Source organism: Prionailurus bengalensis, chromosome D1 (genome assembly GCF_016509475.1).
Source record: "Prionailurus bengalensis isolate Pbe53 chromosome D1, Fcat_Pben_1.1_paternal_pri, whole genome shotgun sequence".
NCBI classification, from domain to species: Eukaryota; Metazoa; Chordata; class Mammalia; order Carnivora; family Felidae; genus Prionailurus; species Prionailurus bengalensis.
The window spans coordinates 16,348,243-16,364,955 of record NC_057346.1 but is presented as its reverse complement, the minus strand read 5'-3'; the positions used below and the strand labels follow the sequence as shown (position 1 = coordinate 16,364,955).

General features: G+C 38.2%; 1 protein-coding gene across 8 annotated transcripts in view; it reads left to right on the top strand.

Moving 5' to 3' along the window:
- DDX6 (DEAD-box helicase 6) overlaps positions 1-14,629 on the top strand; it is a 36,250-nt gene extending 21,621 nt beyond the window's left edge. For 4 of the 8 annotated variants that reach the window (XM_043579533.1, XM_043579537.1, XM_043579532.1 and 1 more), the window contains exons 8-14: positions 1,081-1,203; positions 1,685-1,813; positions 3,049-3,165; positions 4,545-4,608; positions 7,937-8,038; positions 8,796-9,005; positions 10,240-14,629. In XM_043579533.1, coding sequence (XP_043435468.1) covers positions 1,081-1,203; positions 1,685-1,813; positions 3,049-3,165; positions 4,545-4,608; positions 7,937-8,038; positions 8,796-8,971 — 711 coding nt within the window. In that variant the 3' untranslated portion in view covers positions 8,972-9,005; positions 10,240-14,629. The remainder of the gene's footprint in view (positions 1-1,080; positions 1,204-1,684; positions 1,814-3,048; positions 3,166-4,544; positions 4,609-7,936; positions 8,039-8,795; positions 9,006-10,239) is intronic. The other 4 variants (XM_043579535.1, XM_043579540.1, XM_043579538.1 and 1 more) reach the window with 1 other exon arrangement.
- Positions 14,630-16,713: the final 2,084 nt, after the last annotated feature.

Here is a 16,713-nt window from a genome sequence, read left to right as displayed (position 1 = left end):
TTTTCTTTTCTTTTCTTTTCTTTTCTTTTCTAAGTTTATCTATTTTGAGAAAGAGCAAGTGAGAGTCCCAAGCAGGCTCCGTGCAGGGCTCAATCTCACAAACCGTGAGATCAGTCAAGATGCTTAACTGACTGAACTACCCAGATGCCCCTAGTATGTCCTTTGTACTGTTTGGTTTTTCATCTCCAGTATATGTGTTATCTCACCAGGTTGTAAGTGCCTTTTAAGAACTTACTCTGGCTCTGCATTTGTGGGATCTGGCAGTGTTTTTGTATATAAAGTCTATGGGTGTTAATGTTTTTGAAATAAAGTTGCTTTCCTATTTGATTTGTGTCTTAGATAACTAGATCAGGTTATTGTAGTCTATCAGACAGGTTTTTTTATCTTTGAGTAAGGAGAGAGAATGTTTATTAATGACTATTGGCTAGCAATAAGTACTGAACATGTTTCTTAATTTACTTTTTACACCAACCCTGTAAGGTAGGTATCCTATAAAGTAGTTAACAATAAGTGAAATTTCTAATTTTAAAGTTGTGGACTGAAGTATTGGGTGTAAATAACCCGCCAACATAGCTAAAAAGTCAAAGAGACTAGATTTCAACTCAGGTAATTTGACTCTGCAGATTGTACTCTCAGCCATGTACTGTCTCTCATGGAAATCACATTAAAATTCTGTTATGGGGGACCTTAGGTGGCTCAGCATCTGACTTTTGATTTTGGCTTAAGTCATGACCTCACAGTGAGACAGAGCCCCAAGTGGGGCTCTGCCCTGAGCACGGAGCCTGCTTGGGATTCTCTTGCTGCCCCTCCCACGCATGCACATTTTTCTCTCTCACTGTCTCTCAAACTAAATTAAAATTCTGTTCTAGGATTTTTTTTGCCTATCTAGAATATGGTATTATAGATTATCCACCTTCTGAATCCCTGGGACTGTGTCTTGGTGCCATCGGACTGGATGATGTTAGAGAACTTACTGTTTTACAACCAGGAGTATTACATGAATGCTCTTGGATGATGCCTTACTAACCAAAGACCTTAAACACTAATTGTTTTTGAAATTGTCTTTTCTTTGTACTGCAGGCAGATAAGTTGCTGTCACAGGATTTTGTGCAGATAATGGAGGATATTATTCTCACGCTACCTAAAAACAGACAGATTTTATTATACTCCGCTACTTTTCCTCTTAGTGTACAGAAGTTCATGGTGAGTATAAATCTACATGGAAGCAGTGCCATTCTGTTGCCCACAAGTATACCTTTATTCATAATTACATCCTGTAATCAGTCTCTACGTTATGCTGATTGTTTCAAGTTGTTGGCTTTTTCGTCAGCTGATCAGTTAAGATTTGTTGTGCATAAATTAACTTATTTTTTTAGTTGTAATAGTAATTTGATTATTCACTTAGCGTTTGGTGTCAGGCTGACATAATAATCATTGATACTGGATAAATTGATTATAGTGTGATCCTATATACAAAGCACAAAATAGGAACTTAGCTACATATCTGAATGTTAGATCTTCCATTATATGGTAACTTGTTTCCATCATAGATTATGTATACTTTGAAGAGAAGAGATCTGCATCCCTTTAAAGCGATAGTTTTATCAGAAAATTGTAGGGTATATTTTGAGTTCCAGAGATACACTCTACTTTCATTGAATTATATGACTCTTCTTTTTTTCAGAATTCCCATTTGCAGAAACCCTATGAGATTAACCTGATGGAGGAACTAACTTTGAAGGGAGTAACCCAGTACTATGCCTATGTAACTGAGCGCCAAAAAGTACACTGCCTCAACACACTTTTCTCCAGGGTAAGTAATGGGCTTCAGCTACTGAATATTATAACCCCAATTAAACAGTTGTGTCTATTTTTCCTACCATTTTCAATGTAAAAAACAGTCCACAGCTTTTTCTTAAAAGGTAGTTTGGGTTGTTGATCTGAAGTTGATACAGTATGATGTCAAAGGTACTTTTAATTAAATCCTAAAATAATTTGACCTTGATTTTATAGTTGCTCTCATTATCTGCATATTCTGTATTTGCAAATTTGGCTGCCCCCCAAAATTTATTTGTAACTTGTGATCAATACGCACGTGCTACTGAAGTCATTTGTGGATACTAGTAGTACAATGGAAAATAACAGCAGTTGTGCATAATTCCAACTGAGATTGAACAAGGTGACACACTGCCTTCTTATTTCAGCTCTCATACTTGTCTTTCTTGTAGTCTGTGCCACATTAATGCCACATTTTTTTCATTTTAATGTTTTGGTTTTTGTTTATTTCATGGTTTTATTTATTTATTTATTTATTTATTAACGTTTATTTATTTTTGAGACAGAGGGAGACAGAGCATGAACGGGGGAGGGTCAGAGAGAGAAGGAGACACAGAATCTGAAACAGGCTCCAGGCTCTGAGCTGTCAGCACAGAGCCCGACGCGGGGCCTGAACTCACAAACCGCGAGATCATGACCTGAGCCGAAGTCGGACACTTAACCGTCTGAGCCACCCAGGCGCCCCTGTTTCACAGTTTTAAATGGCTCCTAAGCTTAGTGCTCTCCGTCACTCCTAAGCACAAAAAAACTGATGTGCCTTGCAGAGAAAATGTGTATTGGATAAACTCTTTACAGCCAGGCAGGAGTTACACTGTTGGCCATGAGTAAATAAGGGGTCTTTGAATAGCAACACACATAAGATTATCTGTTGATGGATTGGTGAAAAAGATGTGACTAGAGGCTCACAGGAACCTAATCCTTTATCTCTCCTGGGAGCAGTGGTTTTGTATTCACGTGTTCAGTATTTTTTGTTTTTTTCACATATCCAGTGTTTGTGGCAACTTTATAGAACATAATTATTGCATATAATGAGAATTGAATGTGTTTTAGTCTTGATGATTTTTACAATTTTGCATCTCTGTTGTGTCATGAGATTCTAAGTCTTAGACCGTATTTTTAACATCTGTCGGTCACTATTTTCAAGATTTGGCAAAGTAAAATGAAGGTTTTTCTTTCTCATATCTTTTTTTTTTTTTTTTTTTATCCCTTTAGCTTCAGATAAACCAGTCGATCATTTTCTGTAACTCCTCTCAGCGAGTTGAATTGCTAGCCAAGAAGATTTCTCAACTGGGTTATTCTTGCTTCTATATCCATGCTAAAATGAGGCAGGTGAGTATAAAACTGGAACTTGTGTGCAGATTTTTAAAATCTTTTTCTAAGTATTTCTTGGATTCTGTTTTTTGTTTTAATGCTCCTCCATATGTCCTAAACATAAGAATGAATTATTCCTTAGTAAGCAAGGGACCTTTCATTGTGACCTCTGTGGTTCAGTTTTCTGGCTATAAAACATGGTATACACACTCTTCCCTCACAAGGTTGTTAGGAAGATGGAGATAGTTTATAAATGAGTTTATAAATGAGTAACTATTGTAAACTATTGAGCATGATACAAATATGAGATTTTACTCCCTTTCCCAGGTAATGCAGATTTGCACTGTTTAATACAGTAACCACTAGTCACATGTGGCAATTAAAGGAGTTAAAATTAAAGTTTAAAATTTAGTTCCTCTGTCACACTAACCACATTTTAAGTGCCATGTTACATGTGACTAGCAACTACAGTTTTAGAAAGTACAGATATAGAACACTTCCATCATTGCAGAAGGTTCTATTGGATAACACTGCTCTCGATTTTTAATTTATGTACCTCAGCCCTTATGTTTTTCTTCACTGTTTGCCTTAAGGGCACAATCTCTAAATTTTAGAACTAAATCAAGAGTTTAAAGAAACGCAGAACTATAAAAATAAGATTTTTGTGTGTGTGCTAATTAAACATTGTGAAATTTTGCGAAAGAAAGCAGTTCCTGTAGACTAACAGATTAAGAGCTTAAGTTAATCAGCACACATACGGTTTTCAAAGCAGCTTGAAAATGGATCAGCTATCATCATGTGGACCCTAATATTAGAAATTGTCACAGGAAATGAATGTATTAAGGTGTAGAGAATATTTCCAACTGGAAAAATGTTGCTTTGAATGAAAGGAAAGATGAGTTTGCCAGATGATAGATTTATTTCACTTTTTTTAGAGTCATTATGTATGTGTTTTCATTTTTGTATTTTAATTGAAAAGTAAATTTTTGTTTTTGCATACAGGTAACTCAAAAGACAAGTAGTAGATGTTTAGATCAGGCCAAACTTCTGTCATTTTCTGTTTGAAACATTGAAAAAGTAGATACACAAAAACATGGTGAAAATTGTTGCTTAAAACCCAGCAAAAAAAGATAAAAAATACCCTTAAGAGTTAAGATAAATGGTACATGAAGATACGTATTAAAATGTTTTAGTTGCTTATTAATTCCCGTGGGAAACTAATATATGGTTAACTTTTTTATCTTTTGTTTTTAACTTAGGGGTTTTGAATTGGCTCCTCTCTCATTTGTGTAAATTTCGGGTATACTAAACTGTTTGGATAGGAGAAATTAATGATAGGAAAATTAGGGTTATGTGTATGAGATTTAAACAAACCAAGTGCATTACTTTGTTCCTAGGAACATCGAAATCGTGTATTTCATGATTTCCGAAATGGCTTATGCCGCAATCTTGTTTGCACTGGTAAGTATTTCCGTATTTACCCCTTGGTTTTCTCTTTAGTTCTGCTCTGCTTTCTCTATCCATATCTTCCATCAGAGTCTGTGACAGAGTTCATCTCACCCTAATACCATTTCTGGAATTTCTGAAGTTGAAATGAGCTTAATTCCTGAAACTAGTTTCCATATCTGAAACTGCAGAACACTTGTTGGCGCTCATACCTCATCTCTGTCTTTTAAACAGTTGTGGAATTTGTGTGTTTTCTGAATAACCTTAGCATACAGGAATGAGATGTATGTAGTACATGCAAAATAAATTAACATTAAGAAACTATGTTTTGGAAATTATTTACTGTGGCCTCTTAATTTTTTTGCCAGAAACAGCCTAGTCTATATTTTGGTGTATATTTAGTGTACTGAACTTCAACTCGGGAGCCAGGTGGACATTCAGAACAGACAATGAGTATCCTTCCATCTCTACACTGGAAGTACAATCTTAGTATTGGTATGAGATTAATCATCTAAACTAGGCTTCTGGGTAGAGAAGAATCTGGATTAAAAAAAAAATTTTTTTTTAGTGCTTAATTTTGAGAGAGAGAGACAGCAGGGGAGGGGCAGACAGAGAGGGAGACACAGAATCTGGAGCAGGCTCCAGGCTCCGAGCTATCAGCACAGAACGTGATGTGGAGCCTGAACCCACAAATCAGGCGGCCCAAGGATTTTTTTTCTGTAATTGAGGTACACATACACAGAGAAATACAGTAATTGTAAGGATATCATTCAGTGACTTTTTTTTACATATAAAAAAATTTTTTTAATGTTTATTTATTTTAGAGACAGAGCACAAGTGAGGGAGGGGCAGAGAGAGCCAGAGACAGAATCGGAAGCAGGCTGCAGGCTCTGAGCTGTCAGCACAGAGCCCAATGCAGGGCTCGAACCCATGAACCATGAAATCATTATCTGAGCCGCAGTCAGACACTCAACCGACTGAGCCATCCAGGCACCCCTCAGTGACTTTTTGCATATGTATACACCCATACAACTATCATCCAGATCAAAATGTAGAGTAGTTCACAATTTGAATTTGTTAAAATGCTGCTCTAGAAATAAACTCCAAATTTTTACTAACGGAATATTGAATTTGCTAATCTACAAGAACCAGGTATCCTTGGTGCTTCCAGTTTACCTTTTTCTGTCTTATATCTAACCATACAGCTGTGAATTAATACATGTATGTTTACTTTACCAGCAATTCTAACCTTTATATTGAAATAAATGGAAAGGATATTAGACTTCTAGAATTTTTATTTTTATTAAAAAAATTTTTTTAATGTTGGTTTGTTTTTGAGAGAGAGAAAGAGAGCGTGAGCAGGGGAGGGGCAGAGAGAGAGGCTGACACAAAATTGAAGCATAGACTTTTAGAATTTTAAGATTAGGGTTCAAGTCCTACCCTTTTTAACCTGTAATCATACGACCTTGGACAAGTCATGCTTTTCTTTTATGCCTTTTTTTTTAATCTGTAAAATGAGAATGCTTTAAACCAAATTCTGAACAAATATGTGTTTTATTTATTCAAAAATAGTTTTTGATATTCAACCAATATTCTGCCAGGTATTTAGTTAGTTGGTGCTGGAAAAATATTACTCCTCAGTTTTATGTCTATTTTACCATAATTAAAAATATATACACACATACTCCCTGCCCTTGGGGAACCTATAATGTAGAAAAGGAACTAGTTCACTGGTGAAATGTTGAGAGTTGTTAAGCAAATTCAGCATGTGCAGACAGAAAACAGAAGATGTTTAATGTCATTATAAATAAGTACTGAATAACGTATGTGTACAAAGTGTATAAATACATGCGAAGTATCACTCTTTATTTCAAGGACCAATGGTTTAATCAGAGATAAAAAAGATAAACAACCTTGAGAGTCTAAAGCAGGCCCTGCAACCTTTTTCTTTAAAGTGCCAGATAGGGGGCGCCTGGGTGGCGCAGTCGGTTAAGCGTCCGACTTCAGCCAGGTCACGATCTCGCGGTCCGTGAGTTCGAGCCCCGCGTCGGGCTCTGGGCTGACGGCTCAGAGCCTGGAGCCTGTTTCCGATTCTGTGTCTCCCTCTCTCTCTGCCCCTCCCCCGTTCATGCTCTGTCTCTCTCTGTCCCAAAAATAAATAAACGTTGAAAAAAAAAAAATTTTAAAGTGCCAGATAGTAGGTATTTTAGACCTCATACACCATAAGGTCTCTGAAACAAGTTACTCAGCTCTGCCATTCTAGCTTAAAAACACCCTTAAACAGTACATAAACACACAGGCATGGTCCTGTGGCAGAAAAACTTTATTAAAACAGGCTGCCGGTTGGGTCTACAAGGGGGTAAAGGTAATTTGCAAATGTGAGGTGTGTGTAGGAAAAAAGTCCTAAATTTTCATAGGAAAGGAAATTAATTAGCTGTGGTGATCTGAGAAGAGCTGGAATTTTAACTGGCTTCATAACTATATAAGTTTTAGACTTGAATAAGGAGTTTTCAGTTAGGGGACTGGTATAAAACATGATCCATAGAGGGCTTCAAGAACATGCATTTAAGGAAAGATAAGTGGATGAATTTCATGGAGGGGGTTTGAGGACATGTGTTAGAGAAGTATATTAGGATCAACACTTGTAGGGTGGAGGACCTTGTATGTCAGTCTTACATTTTATCCAGAGGCAAATTAATGAGTTACAAATTCAAAGCGGTATTTTGGAAACAGTAGTCACCATTGTGGATTATTTTGGAGTGTGGAACTGATAGAAGCCCTAAAACCTAGTTATTAGTCTATTGTAATTGTTTCTACTTGTAGTTTTCATAGCCTAAATTAGCGTAGTAATTGGGGAACTAGAAAAGAGAAGGTGTGGCCTTGGCGCTAACCTCAGACTTGTAAATCACTTAGAATGAGATGAATGAATTCTAAAAGTGTAAGTAATTACTCTTAGTGGCTTATCTCTTCTTTTCAAAGTATTCTTGGTTAATCTATTTTGATCTTGGATTGAATACTAAAAATTACTGGTTACTCCTGAGACTCATTTATAATGAGTTTGTAGCTTAACAGTCATTCTGATCTCTTCCTGCATTTGCAGTTACCTTACACCGTTTCAAAAAAAAAATTATGGGACTTAGGAAAAGGTAACTTGGCTAGCAGAAAATTATTTATGATAATGTGCGTGCAGTAAAGATAATGCTAGTAATTTGCAAGTACATTTAAAATACCTAATGAATTAGAACTTAGGTTGCACTAGAAAGACATGTTAAAGAGTATTGTGGTACCAAGAAACATGCTTAAATTGAAAGATATAATGGAGATTCTCTCTTTCTTTTTTAAGATTTGTTTACCCGAGGTATTGATATACAAGCTGTGAATGTGGTAATAAACTTTGACTTCCCAAAGCTGGCAGAGACCTATCTCCATCGTATTGGAAGATCAGGTGAGGAAAAGGAAGATGTTCTTCTTCTTCTTTTTTTTTTTTTTTTTAACGTTTATTTATTTTTGAGACAGAGAGAGACAGAGTATGAACAGGGGAGGGTCAGAGAGAGGGAGACACAGAATCCGAAACAGGCTCCGGGCTCCGAGCTGTCAGCACAGAGCCCAATGCGGGGCTCGAACCCACGGACCGCGAGATCATGACCTGGGCCGAAGTCGGACGCTCAACCGACTGAGCCACCCAGGCACCCCAGGAAGATGTTCTTCACGGAAGTGTTTTGAGAAGTGTAATCACTAAATTCTGTTCTTTTGTGAAATAGAGTATACTAGCAGTGAGAACAGTGAATTAAAACTAATTTAGTTGTTTGATATTTAAAACTGATTTCTATTCTAGAGCATTTAAGAAAAGTTAAAATAACTTTATATGTGCTTAAGGTGAGGGAAAATTTAAGCATATATATATATATATATATATATATATAAAGCATGAGAGGCATGCTTTTCTCAGGTGGTGCAAACTACTGTTGATGTTTTGTGGCAACTTTTGACATAAATGAACATCTGTTTTGTCATTTGAAAAAGGTAAATGAGGGTACTACTTAGGGCGTGAAACAAAGTTGTAATGTGTGTGAGACCATAAGTGGTTTCATACACTCACAGTGGCAGTGAACAGTCCTGTATGGTTTTGCCACTAATAGACTTGCGTGCACACATTGATTCTCATATTTAACTCATTTTTATTAAAAACTGTTTTTCTTTAGGTCGCTTTGGTCATCTTGGCTTAGCCATCAACTTGATCACATATGATGATCGCTTCAACCTGAAAAGTATTGAGGAGCAGCTGGGAACAGAAATTAAACCGATCCCAAGCAACATTGACAAGAGTCTGTATGTGGCAGAATACCATAGCGAGCCTGTAGAAGATGAGAAACCTTAACAAGCATGTGCGTACCTGACAGAACAGTAGCTAAGTGAGTGTAATGTTTAAAGAAAAGAAAGAAACCAAAATCCTCTTTCCTGGGGAAAATCTGATGTGGCGCTACATATAATAACAATGATAGAGTAAAACACCGGTTGGCATAAATAAATAAACTGGGACCTGTTGCTTGGGTGAAGTTGTGGTCTCATTAGAGAATCTGTAAATGCTGTTCTTGAATGCAGTCTTCCTGTGTAATGTGATATATGAGGAGTACTTAAGACAAATCCATACTTCCAAAATAATGAAAGCAAAGAATCTTTTTTAGCGGTTTGAATATGAAAATATTTCTTGTCTTTCCTTTATCACTCAGTCATCTCTCTGTTGTTAGCATCACTCTTAATTTCTACTGGCCACCTTAATAAATCAGGTTAAAATTTTTTTTTTTTAATGTTTATTTTTGAGAGAGAGTGTGTGCATGTGAGCAGGGGAGGGGCAGAGAGAGAGGGAGACCCAGAATCTGAGGCAGGCTCCAGGCTGTCAGCACAGAGCCCGACATGGGGCTCAAACTCACGAACCGAGTGAGATCATGACCTGGCCCTAAGTTGGCCGCTTAACTGAGCCACCCAGGCACCTCCTTAATAAATCAGGTTAAATTACCTACACTGCCTCATTGCCAAATGTGTAATCAGGCTGTGAGGATAATTGTCTTTTTTTTAACTGCCCACTCTGGTTTCCTGCACCATTTCATTTCATTGTTTGATGACTATCAACTATCAGGCTCTAATACTGATGCTCAAAAGAAAGCTCAACATAAAGGAATATAGGCTATTTTGCAGGGTTTTTTGTAAGGAAAATCTGATTTGAGAGATGATTGTTTCCAAATTAGCAATAAACCTTTTACCTGTTATTTTTAAGTTTCTAAGATCCTCTCTTCGCTTTAGTCTTTCTTTCCCCTCCCCTCCTGAATTGAAATGTCAAACACAAAGCCCTCAGGCAAACCTAAAAGTAGGCAATGTTTGCTGGTGTATTGGTAGGCTGTTGAGTTCGTGGAAGGTTAAAAAAAAACAATTCTTGATTTTATTTGTTTTGGATACCAGAACTTTCAGGCTCTCATTCTATCTCTGGGATGCCTAGCAGAAATTCCTTCATCCTAAATGGATTCTGTGGGAGGTATAGGCTCAGTAGAAGCTACTAAGAGCATTTGGGATGGAGATTGTGAAAAAGTAGGTACCCTAGTTCGTTGCTTTCACAAAAGTTAATTTTAGGTTTCTTCCTTCTTTCTTTAGGCTTTGACAAACTACAGAAGGCTCGTTTGGATCTGTGACACATCGTTTGGGGGGGATGCTCTTCTCTTTGTGGGTTTTTCATCTTCTTTTATTTTGGAACTATGAAGACTTAAAAGAGCTCAGACATTTTTTCTTTTTTTAACTGGTGAAGAGAAAAAGCTGAAAAGAAGGAATTTACCTTTTTTGTTCCACTTGTTTGCACTGTGTGCTGACTGAACATTAGTTGCACTAACTGCTGGTTTTTAAAAAATGTTTTCTGGGGAAGGGGGACAAGGAAGGAGGAGAAAGAAGAGAAGGGGAGAAACCCTAAAAAGAGAAGAATCTTGATGAACACACAAGCTTGTCTACAATTTCAAAATTCTCCAACAGCTGACTCTTGAGTGCATTTCAACTTCTCCCTAATTACTCATCCGTTTTTTAAGCCTGAAGAGCTTATTACTTATTTGTGCGAAGTGCCTTATGCTATGAGACCATTCAGAGTATCATCTTTTAGACACAGCCCAAGGAATCAACATAGTAATTCTTTGCTTTTTTTTTTTCTTTTTCCTATCTTTTAAAAATTTTTTGTCTTTTCATTTTGGTTTCAAGTTGAAGTCTCTCCCTTCCCTTTTTACCCAGTACTCAAGCCCAGGGCTGGAAGATGAAACATATTAGTAATGTTAAACACCATTTTCTTTTTGTTTATGTGGAGGAGTTGATATGCAACTGCAGTTCATCCGCACTGTAAATACATGTATTTAAAAAAAAAAAAACAATCCCAAGTAAAAATTTCTTCTGGGCTGAGTAGATTCCAACATCATCGCTCCCAAAGGAAAGAGCAGTCTATCATTGCAGGAGCCATATGACACGCCTTTGTGCTCTATAGCAGAACACTAAAGACTGGTTTACATACGCTTCCATTAGCAGTTATGGCACTTGATGTGTAGACATGTCAGAGCCTTGACCCTCTTTCCTCTGTGGCAGAGCGTGTCCCATAGAAAATTGGGTGTGTATACTTGTATAAACTTTGTAAATAAGTTTTTTTCTGGGTTCATATATATATATACATATATATATATTTTTTTTTTGGATGAAGGTTGCTGGGATTAAGGGGATTAGAGTGATTATGGGAGCAGCTAAAGATGAGAGGGGCTCAGTTTTCCGCAACACTAAATTCTAAAAAGTACTTTTGGCCTCTTGCTATAGAGAGCAGACCTCTGTGGGGACCCTGTGTTGGAAGAGGGACCCAGAAGTCTGGGATTCACTGTTTGCTGCCACACTGTATCATCTGATACCTTTGGAGAACACCTGCGAGAGAGAGCAAGGAAACTTCAAAAACCTCTGATTCAAGATGCTAGTTTTGAGAAGCTCTCTCTGATTGTGCTTCTTCCCCCTTCTTAAAAAAAGTTTGAGGAACTTTTCAAGCTCAGCAAAAGGGGACAAAGATTAATCTCCCTTGCAGTGTGGGGATTCAGTTGAGTGGCAGTGTCTGAGCAGTGTATGTACAAAGCATGGATTTGCATTTCAGAATACTAGCCAGTACCAGCTTTGGTAACGTTAGCAGTTCTGGAGCTTACTTTCTGTGGATCACTTCCTATACTCTGTAAGTGTGTTGCCCTCCGCCCACCTTGATACATAAACTTCCAGGAATGGGCAACTCCTGAGAGCTGTTAACTTTCACGCTACAGAAAGCTGCTTGCCATCCTCTTGCTTTGTGACAAGAATTATCTGTCATTTTGCATTGTAAATTGCTGGCAAATGCTTTACAGTTAATAGTGTTGCTTTAAATTGTGCCCCTCCCAACATGCTTGATGTTTGGCCTGATCTCCAGGCAAAAGGAGTGAGATGAATCAAAACCAGTGAACTTTTTTTTTTTAATGTTTTTAATTCCCTTTTAACCCAGTGTACTAGGTCAGTCAGGAGGCATCTAGGGTTTTAAAAAAAAGCAAAAAAATAATATGAAAAAAATCTGATTTCCATACTGCATTTTTTTCCAGACCCTAAAATATTACAAGATAAATCCTGCATACGCTTTCATGCTTAACTCATCTGGGTAAAGAAATCAATTATTCAAAGTTGCTTTTTTTTTTTTTTTTTACTCTTGCCTAGTTCTAATTCTAAGCAAAACTATTTGTGACTCACCCAAAACTCCTTAGGATCAAAATCCTGCAGATGCCTCCTGATTAGACATAGCCCTAACTCCTTAAAAAAACTGTAGCAAGAGCTGCACAGTACAAACCCCAAAAAGAATAAGCTCAAATATTTGGTATCCAAGCTATGTTCTTTCCAGCCAATGTTGGTTACTAAATACAAACCCTAATTAAGGAATCCTTTTCTTCTGGGGAGGGGTGGGGGGAGGGAATTTAGAAGGCATCAACTTTTGACCAAAAAATCTTGTCCTTGTACTGATGCAGCTCTCTCTTTCTCCCCCACCTCTGGCGAGATAAGAGGGATCATTCATTATAGAAGAAAAGCTTGTAAATGCAAATTGGTATCTCGCTAGAGAGTGCGTGGGTGACAACAAACCGCGCAGTCTCCTTTGCCATCCTCAGACTGTGCCTGGTGCCACATGCCTGTGGGTCCCTCTTAAAGCACAGACTTAACTGAAAGTATTACTGAAGTATATAGCCTCTGATGAGGAGTGGCACTTAAACTATCTGGGACACCACTATTGGACACAGTCCTGTAGAGGCAGCTGTCCAGTTTTGGTGCTTGACTCTTGAATAGGAATTGCTAAATGGAAAGATGCTCTAAAGACTAGGTCAAAGCCTAGTCTCTTTTTTTTTTTTTTTTTTTAACACCCCCCCCCCCGGCTATTAAGGGGTATTGTTATTGGAAATTGTTTTTGTGTTCTTTCCAATATTGGCTGTTTTAAGTAATGGCGGTATTTTTTTTTTCCAGTGGTTTATTTGAATGAGACTTCCCTATTTTTAATACTTAAATTATGTCCAACTCATGGTTTTGCCTGTGGTGTAGTAGTTGTGTAATGGTTTATGGATCGTTACACACCTTGATGCCTCTGGGCCTGTTTAGTTTTTCTCTTCCCATATATTTTGATGGAGAAACTTTCTTGGCTTTCCTTTGGGAATGGAATAAACTTATTCTAAAATGATCTCCCATGGGAAGAAGTTAAGGGAGAAGGAAATCTAAATATGTCTCTTAATTATTTTCAAGTTGGTCCCAGCATCATCATATGGGTGGGCCCCAGTGGCTGGAGGGAGGGGGGAGGCAATTGGTTATCAATATTATTTTTTTCAGAATGAGATGGGAGCATCTTTCCTTTGCTGTGTGCTTTGTGTTTGATACCATCATGCTTGGGTCAGAACCAGACAATTCAGCACAAAGCCTTGAGTGTAAATTGGTTGGAATCAAAACATCTCATTCTGATCACTTTGTTTAGTTTTTTTTTTTTTCTTTTTCTTTTTTTTTAATAGGGGTGGGAGGGAGGTTACTATGCCCCAAAAGGGAGGGTGTCTGCACTAAGGATTTAGAAACACTTTGGAAGCTCATAACCTCATCAGAAATGGCCTTTAGCCACACTCCTGACCTTATAGATGAGTAAAAAAAGATGAAATAATTTTGGGGGAACTAAGCCATGTTATTTTAATTTGCTACTTTTTTCAACGTTCTGTGTATGTTAAAAATTGTTACTGTGGAATCATTTTGTGACAAAACACTTTTGTCCAGCAAAATTTTGACTTCATGGGAGCTGAAGTCAGTCAACTTTTAGGTGAACTTAAGTGGACTCTGGTGAGCTTGTATCCTACTTTATATCCTTAAGAATTGCTTTTTAAAACTCCCAAAGAAAAATCTCTGGTCTAAAAACTCATCTTTGGGGTAAAGGGTTAAGTGTCCAAAGGTTATAACAGTTCATGAGGTTAGAGGGAGCTAGCCTGGCACCTGGACTCTGCCCCTCCACAGCTGACAGATTCCAGCAGAAGTGTGTTTAAATTCTCCAGTAGACAATACTGGGCAGGGAAAGGGAGGGGGTAGGGGCCGGGTTATTAAGATACAGGCTGCTGTATTTTAACCAGTGGTTGTGTGGGAGGGGTGCCTGGAGAAAACAAAGTCACTTCCCTTTTTTGAAACAAAACTAAAACTTGAAAAAATATTTTTTTGTTCAGTAAAAATGGAATGGAATTCTAATGTCCCTAGCCACAAGGGACCAGTTCCACTGAGAAGTGAACAGTGGGGACTCAAAATTTTGAAAACATTGGGGAAAGGGAAAATTGGCTTTTTGTTAATTGGCAAATGTTCCAGTGGGACTCTGTTTTTGTTGGGATGTGTTATGTTGTATGTACACATATATGGACCAGAGTCTCTGCTGAGTTTAGAAGGTTCAGAAAAAAATGGTTGATAAAATCTTGGTTTTTGTTAATTTATCTCAATAAAAGCCCACTGGAACTCCAAATGTGTGTGTGTGTGTTTAGGAATGCTTGCATTTGAGAACATTTTACTAAAGTAATTCACATGATGTGGCGTTAAGACATTCCCAGCACTACTTCTGTAAGCCCAGTTGAATAAAATCTGAGTGGGCACCTTCATTCAGCGTTGAAAACGTCTACCATCTTCATTTCAGTTTTTCAGTTCTCGTTACCGAAACTGAACCAAGATAGTAATCATTTGGAGAGATGTTGGTCCGGGCTACATGGAAATGAGGTATCAGATGTTTCAGTAAGCTAAACATACCCACGAAGTTCACTTAGGAGTGAATCTAACGGTATGAACAGAATTTGTATGTTAAGAAGCACAAAACACTGATGAGAGAAATCAAAGACCTAAATGAGAAATTTAGATACAGCTGAACACACAGCTTTGTCCCAACCTCCAAAAAAATAGGTATAACTAACAAAAAGTGTGCAAGAATTGTATGCCAAAAGCTGCAAAAATGCTGATGAAAGAAATTTGAGGTGTGCTGTGTTCATGGAATGCCATCACAATTTTGAAAAAATTAAAGGGCTGATTACCTGATTTGAAAACTCAGCTACAGCAAAGTTGTAAATCTGCCTCTTTCACTACAATACAGTGTGTGTGAGGAAATGTAGGGGGACATGACACCAACCTTCCCATCTAAAGAGCAAAGATAAAATTGTAAAAGTGCCACCAACAGAGACTTGAAAGTTGAAACATTGGTTGTTCCTACCATATCTTTCAACACCTGTGCGTTCGGTTTATGCAGAAGACAAATGGATTATAGAGATTGATAGTGGATTATGATGACTTCAACTGCTATCCCACAAGTGCTTTTTTGTTTTTTTCTGGAGAAAATCACATCCTCTTAGGCCTGGTATGTAGCTATTGATGTGTTGAATACTTCCCGGGTCCCCCCCCATAGCAAAGACCAGCAATACAACTGGCACAACCAGCAATATGACTTCATTGTCCTACGTCAGGGCTCTATTACCGCTCTTACTGGTCTACACAGACTTTGGTCACCTCTGAATTCTACAGGATATCATGCTGGCCCACTATATTATGGATGTGATGAGGATATATAGCATCTACCTAGATGCTTTAATAAAAAAGCATGCTAGAGGATAGGAAATAGATTTAACAAAACATCATGGACCTGCGTCAGTGGAATTCTAGGGATCCATAGGACCACGGTATGTTGCAATATCCCTTTCTAGGTGAAGGACAAATTGCTACATCGGGCCTCTCCTACCGCCAAGAAAGGGGCATAATGTCCAGTGGGGCTCTTTGGATTTTGAAGGTAATATATACTTTGGGTGTGCCACTTTAACTTATTTGCTGAGAAATCTGAATTGTTGCCTTTGTTTTTTTTAACGTTTATTTACCCTTGAGAGACAGAGTTGAGAGAAGCAGAGAAAGGGAGGAGACACAGAATCTGAAGTAGGCTCCAGGCTGTCAGCACAGAGCCCAACATGGGGCTCGAACTCACAAACCGTGAGATCATGACCTGAGCTGAAGTCGGACACTTAAGCGACTGAGCCACCCAGGTGCCCCTGAATTGTTGCCATTTTTAAGTGTGGCCCAGAACGAGAAGGCTCTGCACCAGGTCCAAGCTGCAGTACAGCTTGGCTGTTTGATGGAGCAGATCCAGCGACCTTGAAGTACGTATGACAGGGATGCTTGTACAGAGCCTTTGGCAGGCTCCTTTAGGATTTTGAAGAAAAGCTATGTCATCCTGTGACAAAAACTACTCCCCCCATTTGAGAAACAGTTTCTAGCTTGCTATTGGGCCTTAGGAAGGACTGAATGCTGACCACCAAGCATTACCAAGTTACCTGAATTGCCCATCATGAATTGGATGTTGCCTGCAAGCCATCAGGCAAGTTTGGGTTCTGCTGGTCCAACAGTCTTAGTTCCCAAGAGAGGAATGCCCCTCCAGAGAACTCGGCAGAAGTTCCCTTAAACTGGAAATTGAGATTGCCACATGGGCTTCTGCCTACTTTGGGCTTCTTATGCTAATGAACCAATGGGCTGCTTTGTGGTGATTGATCCAGATTTGAAAGGGGAAATTGGGTTGTGATC